Genomic DNA, 27,469 nt, shown 5'->3' with positions numbered 1-27,469 from the left:
GGCAAAACCCATCACTCCTGGTTAGAGGCCTTCCTGCTGTGGCATAAGCTAGTTTAGATGTTTGCTAAAGAAATCACATGTAGCACTGTTCAGTAGAGTCAACTGATGAAAATGTTATGATGCACTTGCCAGCTGGAACTCAGGTCAATGAATTAGAAAGATCTGCCACTGGTGGTCTCAGAGGTATGCTGCTTCTAATTCACTCCCATCTCTACCAGTACATACAAGACAATGGATGTTCACTTCACCCTACCGCCACCGTCCTCTAAAGGATTCATATTACGACTGTCTTGGCCAAGCAGAATTTCATCAGCAGATGGAGTTTGTTCAGTTGTCATGGAGTTTTGTATGTACAAATTTGTTCTGAACGCTTTGAAACTCAACTTTTTAAGCCACCATGACCGAATAGTCCTCAAAGCGTTCAGAAAAATACAGAAATTTGAGCAAGCAAATCATTCAAAGCTACAGAACAGTGACTCGGTGGACCTTGAGGTGACATTGTTCTGTCAAATTCCACTTGCAAAACTGTAGAAATACACAAATATGTATTATTAGCCATTGTAAATATATTAAGCCAAGGGAGCAATGAGAGGTCAGTGTAGGGAAATAGTGAAAAGGTTCATATCTTGCTCTAAGACACTGCATGCTGCACTGACTAAATAGCAAAGAGAGGCTAGGAAGAAGAGAAAACACTCAAAATGTAGCTCATGGAGGCGGAATATTTTTCTGAGAGGCAGTTTGTGTGTGTGTGTGTGTGTGTGTGTGTGTGTGTGTGTGTGTGTGTGTGTGTGTGTGTGCAACTCAGTGCATATGAAATTAAAATGTTAAATTCTACCATAAACCGGCTGGTGAGGTTTTAGACTGATAATTCATATAGCCTCCAGGCCTCTTGTGAAGTTACTCTGGGACATCACTCACAACCTTCACACTTTCTTTACCTTTCACATTCTTTCACTTGCAATTGTTCTTGCAATTTCGGTCTATTAATCTCTTTCCCTCTGCCTCTTGCTCGATCTTTGTTTGCTCAGAGGAGGACAGGAAGTTGTCTTGAGGCTGTAAAATTGGTGTTTGGGTGTCTCTGTCAGCAGATTGAGAGCCACCCACTGGACCCACAGTATCAGAGCAAATCAGGCTGAGATTTAGGATTGTGTGTGTGTCTGTGTGTGTGTGTGTGTGTGTGTGTGTGTGTGTGTGTGCACCTGCACAAACATGCATACTTGTGTGTATTTCTTTTTAAAATATACTATATCAGTTTGAGCTATAGCTCTGTGGATAATTGGTTTGGTGAAATAGTGCTGAGTGTCTGTGGCTCTGGTGGCCTTCTCTCTCTGTCTCTCTCTCTCGTGTGTGTGTGTGTGTGTGTGTGTGTGTGTGTGTGTGTGTGTGTGTGTGTGTGTGTGTGTGTGTGTGCGTGAACGAGTCTGCAGTGTTTTATAGATAAACCAATATCTGCGCTTTCACTCTGTATTTCACACAGAGAAGTGCTCCACAAGGAGTTCACAATAAAGACCTCGTTCTCATCTCTTCATTTAATTCATTTAATGACCTAATGAAAAGGTGATTCATTACTCAGATGTTAAACACTTGATCCGTCTTATTTATACTTATATTATACTTATATTAGTTTTGTTTTATTTTACATTATAAATGTATAATTCAAATGTATTTTTACATCGACCAAAATACAAACAGCTGAGGTAAGCTGGTAACACTCCCTGATGATTCTGATCTGCCAAAAATAATGTCATTGCTGTCACCTTTTAAAACATTATCCAACCATAACATTGTTAGATATACTAGTAACAAGAAAAAGAATCTGAGAAACCTTTCACCAACCAAACAAGGCACAGAGCATGTAACTCAGACGGGGCGTGGCGGTGTACTTTTGGTGTTTTCATGGCCAAGAGCAAGAGTGCATGGTGCACCTGCTCGAGGTGATTTAAAGTAATCCATTATCATGTCCTCCTGCTTAGGTAAACAGTGAGTCACCAAAATACCAAACAGGTGTAGGTGAGGAAGTAAGAATTGAACATTTTTCAATGCCTAATGCTATGCACCTGCATTAAAACATGGCCTTTACTGCTGCAGTGAAGTTATCTTGGCTGGACAGCTATTCAGGACACATAGCTCTGTCACAGCAGTAAATGGTGTCCTTTGATAACTCTAATTTGCTTTTTCAAGCAGACATGCTGACTTGTCGTTACAGGAAATGCACATGTGATACTAATAACGTTTAACAATGGCTCCATTCACGTGCTCCTCAGATGGTCCCATTTCTCCAGTTGGGAAGTCGTTCATCCGACTTCGGTGTGTTGAGCTTTAATTCATAATGTGGATACAACATTTTTTTGTACAGCGTCTGGGATGTTATGTATATGATGTTGCTTTCCCAGTATGCTGAAACAATTTTAATCTTAGTGATTTTGTCCCAGATTTGTTGCTGCACCAGTAGGCTAGTCATGGGGAGTACTTCTGCATTTGTGAAGACAAAAGGCTTTATACAACCTTTTGTAGCTCCAGAGGGGGCTGAGCAAAATCTGATGAATGTAGTCTTGTAGTCTTCAAGTGATCTCACTTCTGTTTGAAGTAATCTAGGGGTGTGGAGTTAGAAAGCTTACCAGACCTCTGAAGCTTGCTTATTATCTCTGCTTGAAGATAGTGGCTCAAGGCCAAATTAGCTACTGCTTGTATAACACACACCTGAATCTCTGAGTTGCATTGTGGGTAATGTAGGCAGCAGGATCTGCCAAAGAAGAAGTGTTCAATTAAAAAGGCTATATCTCTGGTTCAGCTACATCAATTTTGATCCTTTCATTATAGGAGTACAAAGCAAAATCAGTACAGAATGCTTTGATGGGTCATTGAAAATTATTATTTGAGTTAGATTTTTGCCATACCATGGATGCAGTAATGTAAGCAGTAAAAGCTCTTTGTCTTAGAAATTTGTGCCAGCTGATCACACTTTCCTTGGTTGACTATGATTATAAACTTTATTTATTTTTGTTCACTTCCTGTGTGAACTGAAGAATGGAGAATGAAAAATTAACAACTCCTCTTTTCATGTAGGTGCTGCCTCGTCAGACGTGTGGCTTGTTTACTCACACCATCTACTATAAGGAATACCCTGGAGGACCTAAAGAACTGGACAAAAGCATCCGTGGGGGAGAGCTGTTTCTCACTGTGCTACTCAATCCGGTGAGTCACACAGTCACACACACTCTCACATGCAAACAGAAATACAGAGTAAGAAACAGGGCGGACTGTTACTTTCTGTTTTGATTTTTGCACCTTAAAGAGGCACCAACTGGGTTTCCTGCTCTCTCTGTGAAGGTAACTTCCTCTCTGTCTGATTCATTCCTTTTCATTTTGCTTTGTTTGTGCACGTGTGCGTGCGTGTGTGTGTGTGTGTGTGTGTGTGTGTGTGTGTGTGTCTGTCTGTCTCTTTTCCTGTCAGGGGCTGCTTCTTACTGTGGAGCTGTGTTCATCTCCCCACTTTAAATTAGGTCTCACCACAGGGGGCTTGCTGTCACACACGCACACGCACACACACGCACACACACACACACACACACACACACACACACAAGCACATGCACATCCTCCCCCTCTCGGTTCCCCCTGCTGTGTATGTCAGCTCTACTCGATTCTGCTTTGAATTAAGGAACAGAATTAGGTTTTGGTGGCAGTTTAGATGCTCATCCACATGCACATACTCACCAGCACATGCACGCACATAGTTAAAAAAGGTAGGAATAGAAATTCCCAGGAATTATCCCCAAACAATCTCTCTGTGACTCAGACACACATGTGCACATGCACAGACACACAAAGATGCTCATAGACCAGCAGCAGGCTGTATTGAAGTGTCAGGTAGAGGAGTGCTGAACTAGAGGAGCTGTCAAATCTCAGCAAACATCATAGAGTCAAGTGCAGCTTCGCACAACAACCCAATCTAGGGCTTTCTTCTTTCTCTGCACCACTTTGTCTCGGGCTGTCTTTCATTTTGTTATTCTTTTTTGTTTCTTTCTCTTCTTTCTTATTTTCTTATTTGTGTCTCTATTTCCTGACATTTTTGATTCTTTCATTTATTTCTTTGTTTCTTTCTTTCTTTGTGTCTTTCTTCGATCTTTCATTCATTCCAGTTTTATTTATTTAGATGTTCTTTCATTCTGTCTGTCTTCTGCGTCTCTGCATGTCAGTTCATCCCTGACTCTTCCTTTGAACAAAATCTTTTCACTGCTTTAAAATAATAGTCATACATGGCATTTACACTGAAATACTGTATAAGCTTGTTGTTCTACTGACAGTTGTTATAAGAAAATACTGATCAGTTTATATCCATTTCAAAAGAACTGTTATAATTGTTTAATTTGTTCTGTTCCTATACTTTTCTGTATCAGGTTGCATGCAGGGGAAATATGTCCTTTGGTACACATGAATTAAAGTGTTTTGTATTTCCCCTTGCAGGGACAATGGTTTTCTAATAATAGACAAAGACTAGGTGGTTGGCATGGAGTAAAAATGAGAGAGAGCGTAATTTGCCTTTTTCTATCAGAGGGAGGTAAAGTGATTTGGGGGGCTGAAGTGCTTGTATTGTATTGTTACTGAAAAGAGTCTGTGGGGAAAATGCACAAAATGAATAGTCACTTTCACCTAAAAGTCCTTCTCACAGACATTCTGATCGTGCTCCATGGAATAAATTGTGATAGGGACTAATTATGTGGCCTTCAGCAAACTCTGTAGTAATTTGCATGAGCAGCACAAGCCAACATGCCTGAACAAACATACATACTCTTGCGGAAGACCAGTGATATTATATCTTTGGTTTGGAAATAATAGAAGTTAAAACTTCCTGGAGTGCCTTGTAAAAAAGGAAATGCCACGTTTGTCAATTCTGATAGGGCATTATAACGCAAGGTTGTTTTTTTTAAATGGAGATTTAAAAGGAGGTACACAGATGAAAAATAATATTTACAGGCTTGTAAGCACGCATTCCTTAAAAATGACTGACATGGCCACTTTAAGCAGGATTAAAATCACGGACTTGCTCTTATAAAATGTACATTAAGCCACCTCCCCCTGTTTCCTGTGCAAATAATCACACAGCGATCGGAGGCTGTCTTTTGGTTGATAATAGGAGCTTCTTAGATGTTGGCTGGACTAAGTGCCTCCAGAGTAAACACTCGTGCTCCATAAACCCAAGGCACCAAATTATCCCATAGAGACTTGTCCAAAGACTCCATGTAATAGTTTAATGTAATTTAATAGTTTACTCCTCAGATTCTTCACAATGCAAAGTGCAAATGCAACAAGGCAATCCTATCTTATTTATTTTGCTTTTGCCTGGTGTCCCTAAAAAAAAAAAATAAATGTCAAGATATGTTTCAGTTCTGTTTGGAGATGTATAAACATAGCCCAATACCTGAACAAGGAAGCACCACTTGCAGTTATTTCACAACATATTTATGAAGTCAGAATATTCAGACATTGGCTAGCTAAACCTACCAGTAGGACTTATATTTACAGTTTACATTTATTTATTAAATTAGCCCAACACATTACAGTGATTATGATATGGTAACTCCTTTCTCATTATTCCCCAGCAGACACAGGAATGCTGATGATCTGCTAATTATCGTGGTAGTTATGATGGCCCTGGTTAATGCCAATACTGGACATGTTTTCAGTGGAGCCATTATAATTTCAAGTTTTGTGTTTTTCGTTTTGTAATTTTAATAGTGTCATGCTAAAATACCACAGGATAACAATAATTATAAACTGTATTTTTTTTAAACCCAGTTTTCTTAACTGGGTTACTAAATGCAATTAAAACAACAATAACATGAGCAACATCAAAAATAGTGTAGAAATAAAATATAAATAAGCCAAGTTCTACAGAGTATTAGGCAACATTACATAAGGTAACATAAAATAAATTCATTTGAAAACGTATATACCACAACAGAATGAAATGATTGTAAAAAAAAACAAACAAACATTGACTGCGTTTACATGCAGCCAATAACCCGTTCAAAACCGGGATATTAGCAATAACCCGGTCGCGAACGGCCATGTAAACACCGGCAAAAACCCGAATATGCTAAAAAACCGGGATATTATAGCTGGGGTACCCCTTTTCTAACCCGAATTTTTGGTCATGTAAACGCGTATCGGCATATCCCCATAGTGATTTGTGTTCTGCGCATGTTCTATTCGCAAGGAATCTTGGTCTTTTGAGTAGAGGAACTTCTTGTATGCGCCAAACCCGCGTGCAGTATACGGAAGTAAACGAGGTAAACATGGCGAGGCACAGTAGTGTCAAGTGCTGCTGGTGGTACCAGAACTAAAGCGCAAACAAAGGCGATCGCTATCTGCCCCGAACTATTCATTATCCGTCCGCCTGCTGTTGTTGTTGTTGTCTTTGGATACATACAGGAAGAAGAATCGGAAATGACGCATATTACGTCTTAAGGTTGTCCGTACGTCCAGACGTTAACCGTGCGTCGCCGTTTACATCGGGGTAGTGCCAATTGATTACAAATTCCATGTATACAGGAGTAACTCTCTCTGCTCTCGCATGTAAACGGGTTATCCCGAATGTTTCAGAAACCCGAATAGTGACCTTAACCCGAACATAACCCGAATATTGACAGCATGTAAACGTAGTCATTGTTTTGTAATAATATTATATTGCAATACATATCATAACTAAGTTACATTAAGGAAAATTTATTTTCCATCATAAAAATTCCTCAGTTTCTTAACTGTATGCTGAGCTTGGATGGAAGCAGCCTGTTCTCTTTGTGGGATTTTCATTTTATGTAAGAAAATACCATGAAGTTTTCATAATAATATACCTCACATATTCTCCTCCATCAAAACATGTCATTGTTCCATTTTTGTTGTGACTGAGATGTCAGTTCCTAATGTGGTGATTAGTGCCAGAAATGTTTCTATAGATAATTCAGTTTGTGTCTGCGTGTGTGTTGGTAGCTGCTAAAAGGACTTAATGACGTTTTTGCTTACATCACCAGTGATGTCATCTCAACATGAGCTCATAAACCAAGAGGGTTGCCTCTTCACGCTCACTGTCCCCCTCTGTCTCTTTCACACACACACACACACATACACTTAAATATATTACATAAGGGTTTGAATTTCTTCTTGAAATCCAGAAACACACAGAGGCTAATTACATTTTTCCCCTCTGTTGCCACTCTGTTGTCCTTCTCTCTCACTGCCTCCCTTTCTTCATCAGTGTAATAAGAGATGAAGCTCTCCTCTTGTTGTATCTCTTAGTGAAGAGACCTATTAAACATAAAAGCATTTTTTAAGCCCTAAATGAGAGCTATCTGCCATGATGTACGTCCACACACACACACACACACACACACACACACACACACATACAGTACATATGGACTAATGTTTTATTTTCACGTCTCCCTGCTATGTTTTCATTTGCAGACCCAAATGCTTTTATTTGTGTGTGTACATTGTGCGTGTAATCAATAGTGTTCTGCAGCTCCCTGCTTTAGTGTCTTGGGGGTTTCCTATTGTTTGAGGATCTGCACATTGGTAATATTGTCACTTCCTATTCAATGACTTTAAATCACATTTGGCCTTTCGTGGCAATAACTGACATACTGTGTGTGTGTGTGGGTGTGCGTGCGTGCATGTGTCTATGTGCGTGATGCTATGTGCATCATTCCCGGCTGCATCAGCAATCATTGAGCTCCCCGTCTCACATAAGCTCGACAATCGATTGGACGACCTGGACTCTGCAAACAGCCAATAGGGCACAAGTCATTCCCCAATAAATGGCCAGAGAGATGGTGAGAGAGAGGGGAGAGAGAAGAAGAGAACAAGGGGGGGAGAGACAGGGAGAGCAGGGTGAGAAGGTGGCAGACAGATTGAGATTTAATTTTCAGGTCACGGAGTCTTGTGTCACTTGAGAATCCAGACACATACAGAGAGGAAGTGATGCACACACAGGCATATACACACACACACGCATCCAACTATCTGCGTAGGTGTGCATGTGTATGTTTGTATAAATGTGTGTCTGGCTAATAAGCTTTGTGGCAGAGCTAAGCGCTAAATGTCAGCCCTGATATATGTGAACAGCTCTGCTTATGTCAGCTAAACACCAAATATCAGCACAATCTCCCTCCCTCCTATTAGCCCTCTGTTATACCCAGAACTTACCATCACATCCCTCACCTTTCTTCTCATGTCCAGGGCTCTGGTGGCCCTCTATCTAGCTCTCCATCTCTTTCTTTCTTTTTCTAAATTTTCAACCCGTTCATGTTGACTTTGCTCACACATGCATCTTTCCGCACTTGTTTTTGTCCCATTTCTACTCCTTACTTCCCTTTCTCCGTAGTCCTGCTGATTGCTACTGAAGGCTTCGGCAGCTCATCAACACAGACAGGCTCTCAAACACACACACACACACAACACACACACACACACACACACAAGCTCGCTCTCACACACACGCACACAAAATAAGCTACAATCCAAACAGGAGGAGAAGTGACAGCAAAGCAGTGAAAAATGGCAGAATGGAAAAGGCCAGAAGATGTTGACTGGACCAGGCAGAATAAATTGACTCGAAATCATTTGCTGTATTGACGTTCAGCTTTCAATTATCCACTGATGAGACAGAGACGGCGTGATGGACTGTGAGAAAGAGAGAGAGACACAGCAAAAACAAGAAGGGGAGAGAGGACGATGAAGGAGAGAGAATGAAACCGGGGGTGGGGGGTATAGGCTTCTTTTTAGTAGCAATAACAGTTCAATCAGGGAGAACTGTACGTGGAACTAAGTGGTCTGTAATGGGAAACAGGCTGCTACAGTTACACAGAAGAATGAAAGAGAATGCAGCAGAGAGTGAGAGAGAGCAGGCAGACTTGCAGTAGGTAAGTAGGTAGATAGACAGAAATGTGGGAAAAAAAACTAAAAGCCAGTAAAACAAGTAATTTCTTCAAAAATGCAATCATGTCAGAGAGGATTGGCGCATGTCGCAAACTCAGATACATGACTGGTGGTTCTCTTAATCTTCCAAGACATGGAATTTGTGTGTGTGTGTGTGTGTGTGTGTGTGTATGCAAGTGCTTGCGTGCCTGTGTGTTCATGTGTGCATGGATTTTGAAGAACATCACCCCATGTTGGACTGACATGCTTCATCAGAGCATCTAGGTCAACATGAGATCGGAGAGAGTAAGAGAAAAAAGAAATAAAAACATAAAGTGACTTTTTGGAGCAGACGAGAGAGTGAGAGTGAGAGCGAGATATTCAAAGGATGAGAGAAAAGGGGGGAAATGAAGCTGTGTCGGAGCAATGAGAAGAAAAGACAAGGGACAAAGATTAAAAGAGGGAGGCTGCTGGGTTGCGGTTTATTTCTCTCATTTTTACACTTCTGTCCCAGTCGAGTTCCAAGTGTGATTTGAGCCCAATTCTGGTGTTAAATTATTAGCACAGTATTCTTTATTAAAGGCACATAGAGGAATCAAAGCAATCCAATATGCAGGATGTGGCACTAGATACAGAGAAAAAGGTTTATGTGGTTCAGTTAATTAAATTCTTAGCCACAGTGAGTTCTTCCACCAAAAAGGGCCTGCACTGTGTCAAGAGATTAAAACTCTCTCAAGTGGCTTTTTGGTTTTTTGTGGGGTTTTTTAATTCAGACTCACCTGCCAAGGTTGCTCTCTCTATCTTTCCCTTTGTTACCTCGCTGTCAGTACTCCCCCCCACCCCCCACCCCCCTCTGTTTCTGCCATTCTCCAATTACAAAACCAAATCATCTTCTCTCTCCCCATTTGTTTAATTTGGCAGCTCATGCTTGAGTTCCATAATGAATTTTCCATGTTCAATATCACTCAGATTCTCTCTCTCTCTCTCTCTCTCTCTCTCTCTCTCTGTACAAACCACACACACATACATATATACAGTACACCGTGTCCCTCACAGCCTGAATCAGACTTCGTAGGGTATTGAGTGGTTTGAAGGGAACATAAATCAATTTTTGATCACCTTGCCTGCTTTCAAAAAAAAAGCACAAAATCAGAGAGGTGGGAGACTTTAAAATGGTTTATAAAATCTTATTTACTAAGGTCAGATTCATGTGCATTCACTTTGTATCAGTTCAAAACCTTTTCATTTTATAACACTCCTTTTATGCTATTACCAACCCTCCTCCCAACTACTGCAGCATGCTGTGGGAAATATTCCTTCTCCATCCCAAATGTGAATAGATGTTTCCGGTGAGAGACTGTCAAATTTAATTTTACACATTTCTAAGAGCTGTGCTTCAAGCTCTCCATTCATGCTTCAAAGACAGAGGTTTTTGGCATTTTGACATTACAATTCATTGGAGAGGAGGAGCAAGCAAACATACTGGCTTACTGGCTTGTGTTTTCTGTTGTTCCTGAGTGCTTGGCGCTGCCTTGACAGGGGTTCCACATTGTTGCTCTGACATCAACTAGATTGATATGAAGCAGGCAAAGCTGGATGGTGCGCTGCTGGTTCGCTTAAAGTGAGCACAAGATGGGAAGCCAGAGGCAGTTGCGCATAAATGCCCTAGCATACACAAACGCACAAATGCATAAACAATTACGCTGACACGCACAGACACTCACACACAAACATTTTTTAAAAAATGCGTCTGATATGCATACCCTTGCACCTCTCTCTTCTTTCTCTGTTGCGTTCTATGTCAAAAAGACACACAATTAGCCACACACACACACACACACACGTCTCATTCCTCTTTCTCCCTCCCACAGTCTCTCTCTCTCTCTCACTCACACTCACACACACACACACACACACACACACCTATTCCTCCCATCAGTATTCGGGGGCGATCAGTATTCAGCAACAGCTTTCCAGGTCGGCCGGACGCTGATCCATCAAACCCTGACACTGTGTCGCTTTGTATCTACGGCAACCTTCAGCGTTAAAGAGGAGCGCCGACAGTCCTCTGTCACCAGGAAATTCACTGTGTATGCCTGTGTGTGTCTTTCTGTGTATGCGTGTGTTCACATTCATAGGCCGTTCTCCCAAATATACTGACACGCAGTCACTCATGCGCACACAGACACACACATGCTCACGTCCAACAAATAATTCATATCTTAATGGCTGATGTTACCGTTTTATCCAGACACTTCCCAAGCTCACTCTAATCACAAAAGAAGCTTGTGTGTGTGTGTGTGTGTGTGTGTCTAGCTTAGCTTGTCTCTTTGATCAGCCTATAAAAGCACTGAGGCGTGGACAGATAGCCTGGACCAACAACAGTATCACTCCTTCACTCCCTCTGAGAATCTCCTTCTCCCTCACACACATCAACCGCCATGAGCACACACCGACACACTTTCCCCTGTGTTGCTGCATCTCTCCCATCACCCAGTGGCTATGAGGAGTATTGTGCTGCCTCCTCGGCTTTATCTATCGGGAGTGGTGAATACATCAGTTTGAGTTTATCTCTTTTCCCCTTTACGATTGAAACTGTGTTGCGCTGAAAGTTAATGTATAATCTTCCATTACAAAAGTGAGTGTGTCACTGCAAAGTGGTAGCAAATATTGAAGCTTGGTGGACAGCTGTTCTGTTGGTGACTTTAAAACAATCACACACTGAGAAATAATCTGTTTGCGTTTCACTGCAGTCACAACAACTGTAATTAGATTTACCACGCTGCTTCAGTTTTTCAAAAACACAGGAACTTGGGGAAATTAGATTTTGACTTTATCACAATTTTGCACAACAATGAAAGTATGTGTTTTCTTCTCTCTGTTCCTTTGCCTTTCCCTCTCTGCCGCCCTACTCTGTCTCTGTTTCTCCACACTAGATCAGTATATTCATGACCCACCTGTCTAACTATGGCAATGATCGACTGGGTCTCTACACATTCGTCCACCTGGCCTCCTTTCTTCACTCGTGGACCAACATGAAACTCCACACACTCCCTCCCCTGCAGCTTGCACACAAGTACTTCCAGCTTTTTCCTGAACAAAGGAACCCACTCTGGCAGGTGTGTATGTGTAGGTATTTGCCCGCATGTAGGGGCCTGCGTGTTTCTGCACTTGTCTTTATACGTTTTCTGTACAATAACATATTCTTATTGTGTAAATTCAAAAATATTCAAGAGAAAAACAGATTGCGTTGAGCTGTGTGACGTGGATAGTACTGTGCAAATTATGACGGCAAGATGGACTGTTTATCTAGTTTTTACTCTGATTTACTCTTAACAGTAAATATCAAAAACAAACAAACAAATATTCCAGTGGTTTATTTTTAAATGTTGTTGTAGACAGTGGAGGTCTCATAATTTGATTGTAGTTGTTCAAGCTGGTTTTGTATTTTTTATAGTATTGTTTAGGCAACAAAACAAAAACTTAATTCATTTATTCTATGCAGTAAATCCTCCATGCACTATGGGCACTATGGCCATGGATTTTGTATTTATTATATGCACTATCTATATGTTAACTTCTAATCCGTTGTCTGTGCCTTTTCAGAACCCATGCGATGACAAACGTCATAAAGACATCTGGTCTAAAGAGAAAACATGCGACAGGTTACCGAAGTTCATGGTCATAGGACCACAGAAAACAGGTAAGCCACACACAAACACACTCAGACATGTACATACAACAAAGAGATCCCTTCTCTGTGCCCAGGTGTCTAGATCCTTAACATCACAGCTTATTCATTTAACCCCCCTTTGCTCCTTTGGTCCTGTCTAGTGGAGACAAGAAGGAAGCTCTTACCTCCTTTCTTCCACCCACATATTGCTTCAGATGCATAGAGTTATAAGAGCTACAACCCTCTCCCTCTTTTATTTTCTTACTTTGTCTAAACCAAATAGACAAAAAGATTATTAAAAATCTATATACACTGCTTGGATCCATCCGTGTCGCCTTTGTGTGATTTCAGGAATTCTAATTACTGGTGTGTGATGTGAGAGGTTTGGAGGTCCCATAATGCTGCTAATTAACTAGGTGATAATTTCCTGAAGCGGAGGAGGGGTCACTATAGCAACATTGCAGCCCAACAACGAATACAGTGCAATACATTTTCATTTTTATTGCAGGGCATGTCTCACATGTCAGAGATGTTGGAGCAAATAGGAAACAGGGTGAGAGGCGGGTGTAAGAGTAACGGGGTAAAAAGAGAGCTCCTAAGGGTGAGACAGAGGGCACGACCGGAGCCCCAGTGCTGATTGGTGTCAAAGGGTTTTGAATCATTTGATGGGGAGGCCTGTGATTGTTGCGCGCACACACACACACACACACACATGCGTACACACACACACGCGCACACACACACACACACTGTGTATTCTCAGCAAGATATAAATCTTAGGGATGGGAAAAATCATCCAGTATGGATCAGTGGATGACAGCTCTCACACAAGCTGGCACACACACACACACACACACACACACACACACATATACACACAATACTCTCTTCTGAGCTGAATTAACGAGCCAGTTATGAATTATGCCCTTTCTTCCAGGGACGACAGCACTGTATCTCTTCCTCCTCATGCATCCCTCCATCTCCAGTAACTTCCCCAGTCCAAAGACTTATGAGGAGGTGCAATTCTTCAACACCAATAACTACCACAAAGGAATTGACTGGTGAGAACACACACGCCTATCCCTATATTTCATTCTCTCTCTGTGCCTTTTTTATTAGCCATAACCTAAGGTGAAATGAAAGATTATAAACAACCTTCTTTCACTTTGCAAAGTTGTTATTGACTGTAATGTGTCTTGCTGACTTCAATGACACATTAAGCAGTTCTAAACAGTTCAACAATGTCTTCAAAATGATCTTTTAAGCCTGAAAACATAAGCCAACAGACATATGGCTGCCTAAATTGACCCATAAATGGGTTACTTAGCTGACAGAGACACAGCTGTTGCAGTCTCCGAAGTCATCTACAAAAGACTTAACTCTGAAAATTCTTCATGAACATGAAACACTGTTCAAATTATATCATCAAGTTCATTTTAAGCTCATTGTCAAAGCACCGATTAAGATCATAACACGGTGACTTCAGAACTTGGTTCTGACTTTGAAAGATTTACCAGTGTACAGAGTGACTGAGTTTGCAGTAATGCTGTGGTGCTTGTGTATGAGATGTGCGTCACGAGTGCATGCATGTGTGTTTTTATTTATTCTCAATTTCCTGTGTGTCTGTTGCCTCAGGTACATGGAGTTTTTCCCTGTGCCCTCTAATGTTAGCACGGACTTCCTGTTTGAGAAAAGCGCTAACTACTTCCCCTCAGAGGAGTCCCCGCAAAGAGCTGCTGCCCTGCTGCCCAAGGCCAAGATCATCACCCTGCTCATCAACCCCTCTGACAGGGCCTACAGCTGGTATCAGGTGTGTACACAATCTCACAGAAAATCTGAATCAGATGACAGCACATCTATAATTTTGAACCCTCTGCAGCTGCCTGCTTCATCAGATGACATGCTTCATCTATGCATTGATATTGAGTTCTTTATCCAAGATTGTGTTTTGACTGTGATTTTGTCTCTCTGAGTGAGGAGTTAATGAGCCTGATTTATCCAAACGTCTCAATGCAGGAAATGTCACAAGATCCTGAAATCTGCCTTAAGTCTGTTTGATTAATGAGACATGAATGTCAACAACGTGCCGACTCAAATTTTATGTCATTGTCCATAATAACAAATGTCTCTCATGCAAAGTTATAAATATATTACTTGACGTTTAAGATGACGAATGAGACCAATTGTGCAATAAAGATGAGTTATTTGAAGCTTTTGTTGCTGTATCTGCCCCTTCCCAGCATCAAAGAGCTCATGAGGACCATGCAGCCCTGCGGTTCACCTTCTATGATGTCATCAGTGCAAGACCAGGAGCGCCAACCGAGCTCCGCTCCCTGCAGAGCCGCTGTCTCATCCCCGGTCTTTACTCCACACACCTAGAGAGGTGGCTCACTTACTACCCTGCTAACCAGGTATGCACAACCACAATTGCACTCTTTTGTGCTGTAATACCAAAAATACTGTACATACATATTGACATATAGTATGTAATGTTAAAGTCTTGCATTTATTCTGTAAGATGAGATATGTTGTTCATGACTTTTGAAGAAAGAGAATGAAAGAAGAGGTTTATTTTTCAGATTAAGTGCATTTACTGATGTTTATTTTATTGTTATCAGAGACATAATTGAAGAATTGGTAACTATGTACTGTATTTTGCACTGTTGTCCTTTTTCTATTTAGATGGGAACTAACTAAAATAGATTGTGCAGGAATTGGTAGCAATACACCATAATAAGAAAAAGAGTGATATATTACATCTTCTGTCAGGATTCTGTTTTGCATTAAAGTGGATCAAGTTGCACTAAAGAATCTCCCACCTCACTTTTACTTTTACCCAAAATCTAAATGAGTTGTAACCCACTAACTAGCAAGTCAATAGTTCCCAGTGTGACAATATGAATATGTCTTTGTGTAGTTGATGATCATAGATGGCCATCAGCTGAGAACTGACCCTGCAGCAGTGATGGATGAAGTTCAGAAGTTCCTGGGAGTCACTCCTCACCTCAACTACTCCCAGGCTCTTACGTAAGTCTCACTTGCTTTCTCTGTTTTGGCTCATCGATCCTTGAAGTCCTGGGGTAAGGGCACTTTTCACCTGGCGTGCAAAATGATTCAAGTTATGAAGAGACTCCAAAACCCAAATCTGCGTGAAGCCTGCCATCTACTGGTGAATGGCAGGGTAGCATACCGACCATCTCCTCTTCACCGGTTTTCGGTGCCAGCTGGTGTCATTCTCTGAAAAGTACAACAGACAGTGACATCTCCTGGCACCAAAGATCAGCCAATAGCAGATGGTCAGTTCACGACTTGGCTTTGAGCCATTACAGCCTTTTCACAGTTTTAGATTTGGGCTGTTGTCAGTATTTGAAGGAAATAAAGAAATGATAACACGTAATGGATACAACAAGACAAACAACAGACAAAAACAAGAAGAACAATGAGCAAGCAATGAAGAAGGGGATGATAACTCAATGAGTGGAATAATAGACACAGCTGGCTCACTTCCATACATATATAGATATATATACATCGTTCATAAATATTTGTATTGCGTAATAAATGCAATGTGATGCCATGCTCTTGCCAAAAAACAGTCCAGTCGTGAAGTTTCAGCCCTCTGAGCCGCTGGCGTGGGATCAAATCCCAACTGAGCACTGACTGTCTCACTTACACTGCCTGCCTTACCGCTGTCTGAATAAATAAAAGTACAAAAGGTTAGTGCACTGCACAATCCAAAAAAACTAAAACAGTATAGATGCCATTGCCAGTAACCAAGATAAATAACTAATGCAACTTCTATGAACTAAACATTCTTCATTCTTCGCACGTCTTTCACAGCAGATCAAAGGGGCATGTGCAAAAGGGAGAAATAAGTGGTTATATTTTGATATATGATGCTTGCAGCCACAAATATCATGTTAACATACTCACATTTACCATAAAGAGAAAAAAAAATGAAATAACAGTCCGTGCCTGAAGCATAACTCATCTGTAGTTGTTAATATTGTATGCTGAAAATGCCAGTTTAGTGGGTATTACCTAATTTAATTGTCCTACTTCCGTTAATGTAAATGTATGTTGACCCATGCAAGTTCATTTTTCCAGAGCCAATGCTGCCTCAACTATGTTAGCACTATGCTGTGTTATTGTCGCATTGAATGAAGACATGCAATGTAATTTAGTGCACCAAAGCATCGACTTGTTCCATTATTCAACTTGTACAATGAAAATTGAACAAGTCTAAAACCGGAAACAGAGATCGCTCACCTTCAAAGTAAAATGCCATCGTTTTTAAAGGTCAATTTAAGGATTAAGTATTAGCCTTAATATTGAAAAAAAATCATTATTTTCATATTCCTGCCACTTGACAATGAAATTAGGTAATACCCCCTAAACTGACATTTTCATCATACAATGTTAATAACTGCAAATGAATTATACTTTACACACGGATCAATAACATATTCTGATGTAGCCATTTGTAAAACAACTGAATTGACCTGCTGAGGCAAATTCAATAGTTGGTAATAAACCTCAAAAATAGTTATACAGATTACAGAGTATTCATATATTAACATGTGAAACATTAGCATGCCTAAAGAACAAAATACTTTTAATACAAATCTTGAGAGTTAGCTTTGGCCTGGTGCTTTGTTTCAATCATTCTCCATTAGAGATTTTGCATGTAGGTTAGGGAGGAGTGGTGTTTATTTTTCGAGCACCACTCATCAGAATGCAATCTGCCTGCAAACCCTCAAATCTCCAGACATGGACATCTACAATTTGTTGCTCAGATTGGGACAGACAGTGCCTCTGTCTTGAGTCAGAAGCCCACTTGCATACAAATAATTTGTAAAGAGATGCGTTTTGACAGAATAATAAGGAAGTTGTGTGTGTGTGTGTGTGTGTGTGTGTGTGTGTGTTTTGGGTGAAGACCGCCTTACACAAAAGCCTAATCTTTCTTTTCTCCTTCTCATTCTTTTGACATGGCAGCAGTCTGACAGTTTCTCAACACTGCAGCCTATTTATTTAATCCCCCCTCTCCTTTCTTCCTCCTGTCCTGTCTGAGGAAAAGTGAGGGAGAACCACTTAACTCCTCTTCTCTTTCATTCACCCACTGTTGCATGCAGATAAAGAACAATATGTAATATAACAATAACATCACATTCACATTAGCCCTTATACACTGACAGCCAAATAGCAGTTAACAATAATGTTTGTCTTTTCACCTCTTTTTTTAGCCGCACTTTCTGAGACTGTTCTGCAAAAAAGTGCATACTTGTACACAATTACAATTACTTTAAAAATCTACGTATATATACAGTAGATAAATATGCATGCAAAAAAACGGTCTATGTGCAAGCATACCCATACATAATGAATACACAAATACACATATAAATGAACATGCGTAAATCTATATGCATGCACACTCTATATACACATGACAACAAGCACATGTATTTACTAGAGGGATTTGAAAGTCCCCCACCATCTCCTTTTCCAGTGACAGGTTGTCACACGACATGCTGCTGGGGTGCAGTAGTCTTTGCTAATAAGAGAGGCAGTTTGGCTTCACAAGGGATGCTCATAGAGCCAATATGGGAAAGTTATAGAGGCATCAAATTTTATTAAAATATCCCACCGATTATATGTTATCTCTCTCATCTCTGTTATTGTGTCTCTTGGGAGCCAATTTTTCTGATGTCTGCTCTTTCCAATAGTGAAGTTGTGATCACTGTCCTTACCTGGTCATGTACCTGTAAACCATGGCGGTCAGCTAATCTTCCACTGTGTTTTTTTTTTTTTTGCTGTGAGTCTTGATTATAAGACAGCACCCTTTTTACAAAATCTGTTCTTGGATAGAGACTTACTGAAGATAAGAAACAAATTGGGTAAAAGAAGGAGGACATGCTGAATATGTCATATTTATCAGTGTATTGTCACACTTAAATGACAATAGAAAGCAGTGAATAAATGAAAAATTAAATGCATGTATAACAAATGTGCTTTCATCCGCTGGTAGTAGAGGCTGACATTTTTGGGATGTGAGTGAATTTCACTATCCATCACATGGACATGAAAAAAAGTCAAAGGGAGTGGGCAGGATGAGAATCATCATTTTTTATATTTAAAATAAGATTTATTGGAGTGTGTTCAATGTCTCTCTCTCTCTCTCTCTCTCTCTCTCTCTCTCTCTCTCTCTGTTTCTTTTCTATCAGGTTTGACCCTCAGAAGGGTTTTTGGTGCCAGCTTCTTGAAGGGGGAAAGACAAAATGTTTGGGAAAGAGCAAAGGGAGAAAGTACCCTCCTATGGAGCCTGAGGTAAACTTATGAATTTTAATTACAATATATTTCTGCTCAGTGAAGATAAAATGAATGAAATGTTGGACACAGAGACAAACAAAACAGAATGAGCAGCAGCCAGACTGCCGGTGACAGCCCACAGTGCCCTCCATCGCTGTGGCAAAATTTCCCACAGGACTGAACCATGGGGTGGAAACTGTCAGCCAATCAGATCCAGCAAGAAAAGTTACAACCTCATTATGAGGACTCAATAGTGACACAACACCCGTGAGAGAGGATGGGGGGGTATTAGGATGGAGGGAGAAAGGTAAGGAGAAATTCCAATCCATAAATCTTTGTCCTGGATACTGATTCCTCAGAGGAGAGACCAGACCTGCAGACAGCAAATCACACATTTGGTCTCACGTGAAGACAAACACAAAAAGATCCAATTTGTCTTCCCACGTATGCTCACACATGGCTAATGGCTGCACCTCAGTGTCACCTGTAATTAAACTGTATTTGAGTTTCCACCAGGGGGACAGAGGGAGAGGACAAATGAGGAGGGAGGAGATGGTGGGAGCACCAGGAAGGAGAGACAAGAGAGGGCGAGAATAGGGATGCACCAAGGAGGGAGACGAATAATGGATCTCATGCATCCTCCATCTAATTTTCTCCCTCTCTCTTTTCTTAGCTCTGTTACCACTCGACGCTTAGTGGCACTAAAGTCCTATTGAAGAGAAATAAACTAATCCAAAGATGGTGGCACATCATTAATCTCTCTCAAAACCAAGTGTGTCCCCTACTCCCATGCTGTCCTTATTTTCTCCTCTAAATATCCTTTCTTCCAACCAATTTTCATTCCCTCTTTCTTCCACCCCCACCATTCTCTCTTCAGGCACATGCATATCTCTCCAGGTACTACAGGGAACACAACGTGGAGTTGTCAAAGCTGCTGCATCGTCTCGGACAGCCCCTTCCCTCCTGGCTAAGAGAGGAGCTGCAGAAGGTCAGCAACATTAAAACCCTGTGAAACTCCTCTCACCAACTTAAAAATTAGATGACGAATTTACATCAGTGGTTAGTGAAAAAAACTTTTATTAAAGTCCCTGATAACATGGTTCTTAAATCTTTACAAGATTGATTTAATTATTTATTAAGCATTTACCTTTCAGATCTACTTCATGACTGTGAGTGTGATTTGGACAGGGGCCGGTTTCTCAAAGATATTTTAGACTACTCTGTAATGTTAGGACGGTCTTAATTTTGCTCATAGATTAGTTTAATGCAGTAGTTCTGAGCCCTGCCACATTAAGAAACCACGTCTCAGCTCTGCCACAGGCCTACACTGTGTTGAGATTTTATGCTACTGGAGATTTTTGTATTGTGGCACTCTTACTGAATTTTTCCCACTGTCGAATTGTTCCAGACATTTTCTGCTGGAGTGAACTACAGAACAGAGCTGAGCGGTTTGATGCGTTTTTTTTGGTCAGCCATTTCTTTTAGTTTGAAAAAGCTCTTAATTTCCCCAGAATCTGATGCCAATTGGTCCTATTCATGATAGTCAAGAACTAGACAGCTTTGTGTGAATTTAGACATCTATCTGAAGTCTGACAATTGGTTCGATTCCAAGCCATAGTATGAATAGTAGTGAATGTAAAAAGTCAAAACCTTGATCTCTGCAGAGTTCAACCTTGTTGGTGTGCTTGTTTGTGCCACAGTTTGTCACTGTTTATGAATCACTTGACATGTCTGCTTATGTTTTTCAGTGTATTCACATCAATCACAGGATGTCGTCTTTCTTTCTTTCATGGTTTACATTTGAATTGTTTAGAAAAGAAAATTTATTAAAATTACTTTTCCCCTCTATTTCCCCTCTTCTCTGTGTTTCCCTCTCCATCCCCTCCCTCTCTTTACCTCTTTCTGAAGGTTAGATAACCTTTGCATCCTTGAACCAGGATTAAGGTGAAGGGGTCGAAGACCAGGAAGTCACCAGAAGCACCTGACCTTCAGGTGCACTATCTGTGGCCTTTTAGTGAACCGTGAGGTGAATGCAAGGACCGGGTGCCTTGTTTCACCTAGGAGCTGTGACACTGCTGAGGGGAGCAGAAGTCATGAACGTGCAAAGAAATTTTGGTGGGCTGAAACTGAACTTTTGAAAGGATAGGTGGATGGACGGACGCATGGATGGATGGAGGAATGACAGTTTCAGGTGACTCAGACACAGCTTTGAAGAAAGTGGGACTAAAAGGAAAAAACGAATGATGAAGAGAACAATTGGAGCATTTGGCAAGTCTTTGATGCCCCACCCCTGTTCTGAGCTGTGGTGAACTCTCGTGCAGACCTGCCGTGGCTTTGATGGTTATTACTGCTATTATTGCTATTATTATTGTTTTATTTTCACCTTTGATTTATGATGCCAGAACAGCGCTGGTCAGCTGTGTGTGGTTCCCATAGAGACAACTTTGCACTAAATTCTGTTCCATGTATTTCCAAGACAAAAAACAAAACAAAACAAAAAATGCACCTATGTGGTTTTGTTTTACTTTTTTTCTCACAATGAGAGTGAATAAGCAAGGGGATAGACTCAGGGTGATCGACAGGCTGTTACTTTTCATTATAGGTTCTCATTGTTTTGTGAGTTAATTATTTAAAGTGAAGCTAGTTTCTGGTAGCCTTGTTCACCCTTAGAGATGTCATTTGAGGCTTTCACTGGAAAGTATGCCCTGGAAATGAGTCACTTAGGCAAGATGCATTGCCTGCTCGTTATTTTCCTGTGACAAGCCATGCAGAAGAACGTTGTCCATTTAGCAGAGCATGAGTGCTGATGATTTCAGGGCTAAGGACTGAGGAGGCCCAAGTTTGTGGGAAGAAAACTGACCAAAATCAGCCTAATGAATATGTAACTTAATTCCAAGACCCTTTAAGTAGCTACTGTAACCGCAGGCAATTTTTGTTTTGTCAGTGTCTCATTTAAGTCTCAACCTCCTTTTTTTTCCTTTTAAAAACCAGTGGCCTGTGTTGTTGAGCTTCAATTTGAATGCAAAAACCCCTCTAAATGTCAAACACAGAAACCAAAATAAAAGAAATGGATATGACTTATTGCATAAGATGCTGTTTTAATGATCAAGCAACACAGATGAACCCTATTGTTCAGGGACATGCCCGGTTTCTCCTCTAAGGTAAGTAAATATGACATGGGTGACAGTTTGTGCCTGCCGGGTACTGCATCCTAAATTGGGCTGCATGATGACAGATGTTACCAATGAAGCATAGAACTTGGTGCAGTGCAGCCGGTCTAGAGAATGCAGATTTTCCATGCTATATCTTCTGAGAGTCGCTTTTGTCACTACTCATCACACATGACGCATTAGATCACAATGCAGACATAGTTTAGAAACAATAATACAGTAGAATATGTCTACCAACCTATTGTGTTAATGTTAAAGGATTGCTAAAGGAAAGACCTGTCTTCCAGCTCAACAGAGAAACCGTCCACGGAAACACAAACTAGATTTTTGTACTGAAAGAGGGTACCACTTGACTTGACTAACTCAGACTACTGAAGCCTCATATTAGCTTCAAACTTCTAAATACATTTATTCTCAAAAAAGGAACATATGTATGCCAGACTATTGTTTTAAGACAGACTTGTGAACCTGTCCCTTAAGGCACAGCACAGTAATGAGATTCATATCAGTCAGTATAAGAGGATGTGGGTAAGTGTTTTGATATAGTGCAGTGCGGGTTGCTAGGTGCGATTGTATTTGTCAATCTGCTGTTGAGCTATATTTTTATCTGATCATAAAAGGTTGAACATTTGCAATAAACCTTGAATGTGATGGAGGGCTTCGACATTACCAAAGCAAAAGGATACGATGTTTAGCCATGAAGTCACAAACCACCTTGAGATTTATGCCTTGGGAGTCTAAACACCACTGTCCAAGCAGGTCTGGAAGATCAGAATGGAAGACTGTACTGAATGAGAAATCCATATATAGCATCCATTACCAGTAAAGGCAGGAATGAAGTGCACAGCATGTGAATGTCAGAGATAGAACACAGTATGTTTAACAGACATTTATGACTCCTTAAAGAAGTGTATAACTCCTTTATACACTTAAAGAACTTGGCAGATATAGTTGAAATATACAATATGGCTTCCAATAAATTCTCAATTCAATTCAAATTAGCTTTATTGGCATGAATGTGTAACAACAATATTGCTCTTCTATATTCTCTTTATCTGTAGGTCCATCCCCGCAGTAGCCTATTGTGTTTGTAAGGAGCTAAGTTAGAACGGACTTTGTAAAGGGATGAAATAACTTCAGGTATTCCAGAAAGTTAATGGCTCATTTACAACAGGGTTCAATATTTACTGTAGAGTTCACAGGGGTGTGGGTGATAGCAGGAAATCGGTTACTGTTCTGCTAATTAAGTCTCTAGTCTGCTTTATTTGAAAAGCACTTTTTTTGGATTTGATAGAATGGTTGAAATGTTTGTTACAGCATTGATTAAACAGGTGGGTTCATAAAGAAAGCGGTAAAATTGTATAGCGGTGTAGTTGTCTGGTTATTAACTACGTCATTGTGACGAAAAAAAATAGGTGTGTGATTGGGGAATATGCACCAGAAGATTTTAATGTTTGTGTCGCCTTTTTCATTAGGCATGTATCACTGTTGTCCCAAACAACTTTTTTAAGATTAACGTTTAAAATAGGGCCATGATCCACACAAAGGATATACTCTCAAGAGTTGCAGATCTAGATATAATCAGTCTAAAGGTAACACAAATCTATAAACCTTCAAAAGCAGCAGAGGAGGGAGTTTCTATCAGCCAATTTGATGAGATCACTCTTATTCAGGTGAAATCATTATTTAGATATTTCCCAACTGGTTTTCCCAAGTGTTGCCAGAGTTTAACTGATGGAAACAGATATGAGGAGAAATAAATGTTATCTGTGTATAATGAGACCTTCTGTTCTGCACCACCTCTGGTGACATCTAATAAAAGCTCCTTAGTGCATTAGAGGTTCAGAGGGAATAGCAAAGACTAGAGTAAGTAAAAGACAAAAAAGGGCAATGCTATCTGGTTCCTCTGTTCATCATTTTATTTGATTTATGTTTATGATTAATATTGTGATTATGATTTTTGTAAGTTGAATAATTTAAACAGAACTGAAGCAGTGAGGTTTGAAAAATTGTTGTTAGACATTACAAAATTGTGCTGGAAATAAGAAGATTTAAGAATATTTTTATTTATGTTGCCAAGATTTCATGCAGCTTCTTCCTGTAACAGTTGGTCCCAGTTCTCAAATGTGTGTCTAGTCAACATGACATGTTTGCCTTTTAAATCAGGACGGCTCAGAAAATGGTTTCCATTCCTGTAACGCTGGGCATGGGTGTATGTGCTTACATATTGTCTGACATAGTGGTGCTCACTTTGACAGTTTGCAGTCAGAAACAAAACTGAAAGACCTCTTTTGTTCCAACTGCACCTTCACATTTCAGATTTGTGGGAACGACGGAACGTGTAATACAAAGTGCAACAACCACTTACCTATACCTACAAAAACATATGTTCCTCTATTCGTCATTTTATTTGATTTATGTTTATGATTAATATTGTGATTATGATTTTTGTAAGTTGAATAATTTAAACAGAACTGAAGCACTGAGGTTTGAAAAATTGTCATTAGACATTACAAAATTGTGTACAAAGATATTTAACATCTAAACCAACAAGAACAATGCAAATGAAGGACACTGACGTTATAAACATTATGAAATTCAATCAAACTTTAGATTTAGTTAATATAAATGTGCATTTATATTTGGATGTTAATTGTTTATCCATTTTTTAGTTTTTTTTTAATTTTATTTATATGTTAGTTTTACTTATTTATTTATTTCCCGAAGAAAAAAAGAACACTTAGTAAATTAGTAATCATTTGCTATGTCTAATTGTTTAAAAGTTTTTCAGGTTTTATAAAGTCATTCATGAAGCTACCTAAGTTATGATATCTGATTTTCCATAATACTGACCATTTAAAAATCTTTTGTAATGTGTGATAGTGACCACAGGAGGGTGCTCTCAGACAATTAGGACAACTGTGTTCTAGCTGAGAGCAGTTCTTGAGTTTATGCAATACATTTAGCATCTGCATCTGCAATCTGCCTCTGTGTTGACGCATGTGCAAAATATCTTTGCATAACTACTATGGTTTCAACCATCACATCTGCTTCACGCATAGTTCAATTTTGATTAAACCATTTCGTGTAACTTCACTATGCTTCATCAAAAGTCTATGAGGGTGAAAGAGCAAAGGTCCAGGCAGTGAGACATGATAGCAATTCAATTTTAACAACACCACTCATAAATTGCTCATTAATTCAGAATTAAAATCAAGTAAAAGCTTATCTAAAATCATAGTCAACACTTTCAGAAACAGCTTCATTCTTTTTATGATGCCTTTCAACATAATTTGAAGCAATGTCTTGGTTTATGGTTGTGAATGCATTTAGATTTTCAAATGTTTTTGACAGCAAATAATAAATTAGATCACAGTAGTCATAATCTTAATAAGGTTCCTATGTAAGTGGGAGGTAAGTAAACACAAATCCTGCAACAGAAAACATCTGGAGATACAAAGTTCGCTTTAGCAGGAACTGTCTACAATTGCAAATTAAATTGCCTTTATACAGTCTAATGAGAGGGATTAACCACAAGATGGTGCTATTCTGTCAGATATGAAAACAAACTGTGAACACTGTGTGGTGGAAGTAGCTGGCTTATAAGGAGAAAAAAAAACATAAAGTAAATGCCCAACAAATGAAGTGCATTCATATAAGAAGAAAATACAAAAATAAACTATATATTTTACAAAAAATATAAGAATATTTTTTATTTATGTTGCCAAGATTTCATGCAGCTTCTTACTGTAACAGTTGGTCCCAGTTCTCAAATGTGTGTCTAGTCAACATGACATGTTTGCCTTTTAAATCAGGACGGCTCAGAAAATGGTTTCCATTCCTGTAACGCTGGGCATGGGTGTATGTGCTTACATATTGTCTGACATAGTGGTGCTCACTTTGACAGTTTGCAGTCAGAAACAAAACTGAAAGTTCTCTTTTGTTCCAACTGCACCTTCACATTTCAGATGTGTGAGAACGACGGAACGTGTAATACAAAGTGCAAGAACCACTTACCTATACCTACAAAAACATATGTAGTAACACCAAAATGTTTTTACATAAACAGGCCATTATTAATCACATATTTAAGTAAACAAACAACAAACTTAGACTTTTTTTTTTTTATTTTATAAAATCTACATTTATGAAGAAATGTTAGAGTACATTAAAACATAATCCATAGTCAGGTTGAACATTTGCAATAAACCTTGAATGTGATGGAGGGCTTCGACATTACCAAAGCAAAAGGATACGATGTTTAGCCATGAAGTCACAAACCACCTTGAGATTTATGCCTTGGGAGTCTAAACACCACTGTCCAAGCAGGTCTGGAAGATCAGAATGGAAGACTGTACTGAATGAGAAATCCATATATAGCATCCATTACCAGTAAAGGCAGGAATGAAGTGCACAGCATGTGAATGTCAGAGATAGAACACAGTATGTTTAACAGACATTTATGACTCCTTAAAGAAGTGTATAACTCCTTTATACACTTAAAGAACTTGGCAGATATAGTTGAAATATACAATATGGCTTCCAATAAATTCTCAATTCAATTCAAATTAGCTTTATTGGCATGAATGTGTAACAACAATATTGCTCTTCTATATTCTCTTTATCTGTAGGTCCATCCCCGCAGTAGCCTATTGTGTTTGTAAGGAGCTAAGTTAGAACGGACTTTGTAAAGGGATGAAATAACTTCAGGTATTCCAGAAAGTTAATGGCTCATTTACAACAGGGTTCAATATTTACTGTAGAGTTCACAGGGGTGTGGGTGATAGCAGGAAATCGGTTACTGTTCTGCTAATTAAGTCTCTAGTCTGCTTTATTTGAAAAGCACTTTTTTTGGATTTGATAGAATGGTTGAAATGTTTGTTACAGCATTGATTAAACAGGTGGGTTCATAAAGAAAGCGGTAAAATTGTATAGCGGTGTAGTTGTCTGGTTATTAACTACGTCATTGTGACGAAAAAAAATAGGTGTGTGATTGGGGAATATGCACCAGAAGATTTTAATGTTTGTGTCGCCTTTTTCATTAGGCATGTATCACTGTTGTCCCAAACAACTTTTTTAAGATTAACGTTTAAAATAGGGCCATGATCCACACAAAGGATATACTCTCAAGAGTTGCAGATCTAGATATAATCAGTCTAAAGGTAACACAAATCTATAAACCTTCAAAAGCAGCAGAGGAGGGAGTTTCTATCAGCCAATTTGATGAGATCACTCTTATTCAGGTGAAATCATTATTTAGATATTTCCCAACTGGTTTTCCCAAGTGTTGCCAGAGTTTAACTGATGGAAACAGATATGAGGAGAAATAAATGTTATCTGTGTATAATGAGACCTTCTGTTCTGCACCACCTCTGGTGACATCTAATAAAAGCTCCTT

At 39.6% G+C, this 27,469-nt stretch overlaps 1 protein-coding gene across 2 annotated transcripts in view; it reads left to right on the top strand.

The window, feature by feature from the left end:
* ndst3 (N-deacetylase/N-sulfotransferase (heparan glucosaminyl) 3) overlaps positions 1–21,987 on the top strand; it is a 39,928-nt gene extending 17,941 nt beyond the window's left edge. Inside the window, exons 6-15 of one of the 2 annotated variants that reach the window (XM_038713401.1) lie at positions 3,067–3,195; positions 11,856–12,038; positions 12,526–12,622; positions 13,530–13,653; positions 14,228–14,402; positions 14,833–15,003; positions 15,510–15,619; positions 18,817–18,919; positions 19,779–19,889; positions 20,815–21,987. In XM_038713401.1, the coding sequence (XP_038569329.1) occupies positions 3,067–3,195; positions 11,856–12,038; positions 12,526–12,622; positions 13,530–13,653; positions 14,228–14,402; positions 14,833–15,003; positions 15,510–15,619; positions 18,817–18,919; positions 19,779–19,889; positions 20,815–20,844 (1,233 nt within the window). In that variant the 3' untranslated portion in view covers positions 20,845–21,987. Of the gene's footprint in view, positions 1–3,066; positions 3,196–11,855; positions 12,039–12,525; positions 12,623–13,529; positions 13,654–14,227; positions 14,403–14,832; positions 15,004–15,509; positions 15,620–18,816; positions 18,920–19,778; positions 19,890–20,809 lie in introns of both variants that reach the window. The other variant, XM_038713402.1, reaches the window with a different exon arrangement.
* Positions 21,988–27,469: the final 5,482 nt, after the last annotated feature.

This window comes from Micropterus salmoides, unplaced genomic scaffold (genome assembly GCF_014851395.1).
Source record: "Micropterus salmoides isolate LMB-PRFRI ecotype aquatic unplaced genomic scaffold, ASM1485139v1 Ms_hic_scaffold_12, whole genome shotgun sequence".
NCBI classification, from domain to species: Eukaryota; Metazoa; Chordata; class Actinopteri; order Centrarchiformes; family Centrarchidae; genus Micropterus; species Micropterus salmoides.
The sequence above is the reverse complement of the archived record's forward strand: the minus strand, read 5'-3'. Positions and strand labels throughout refer to the sequence as shown.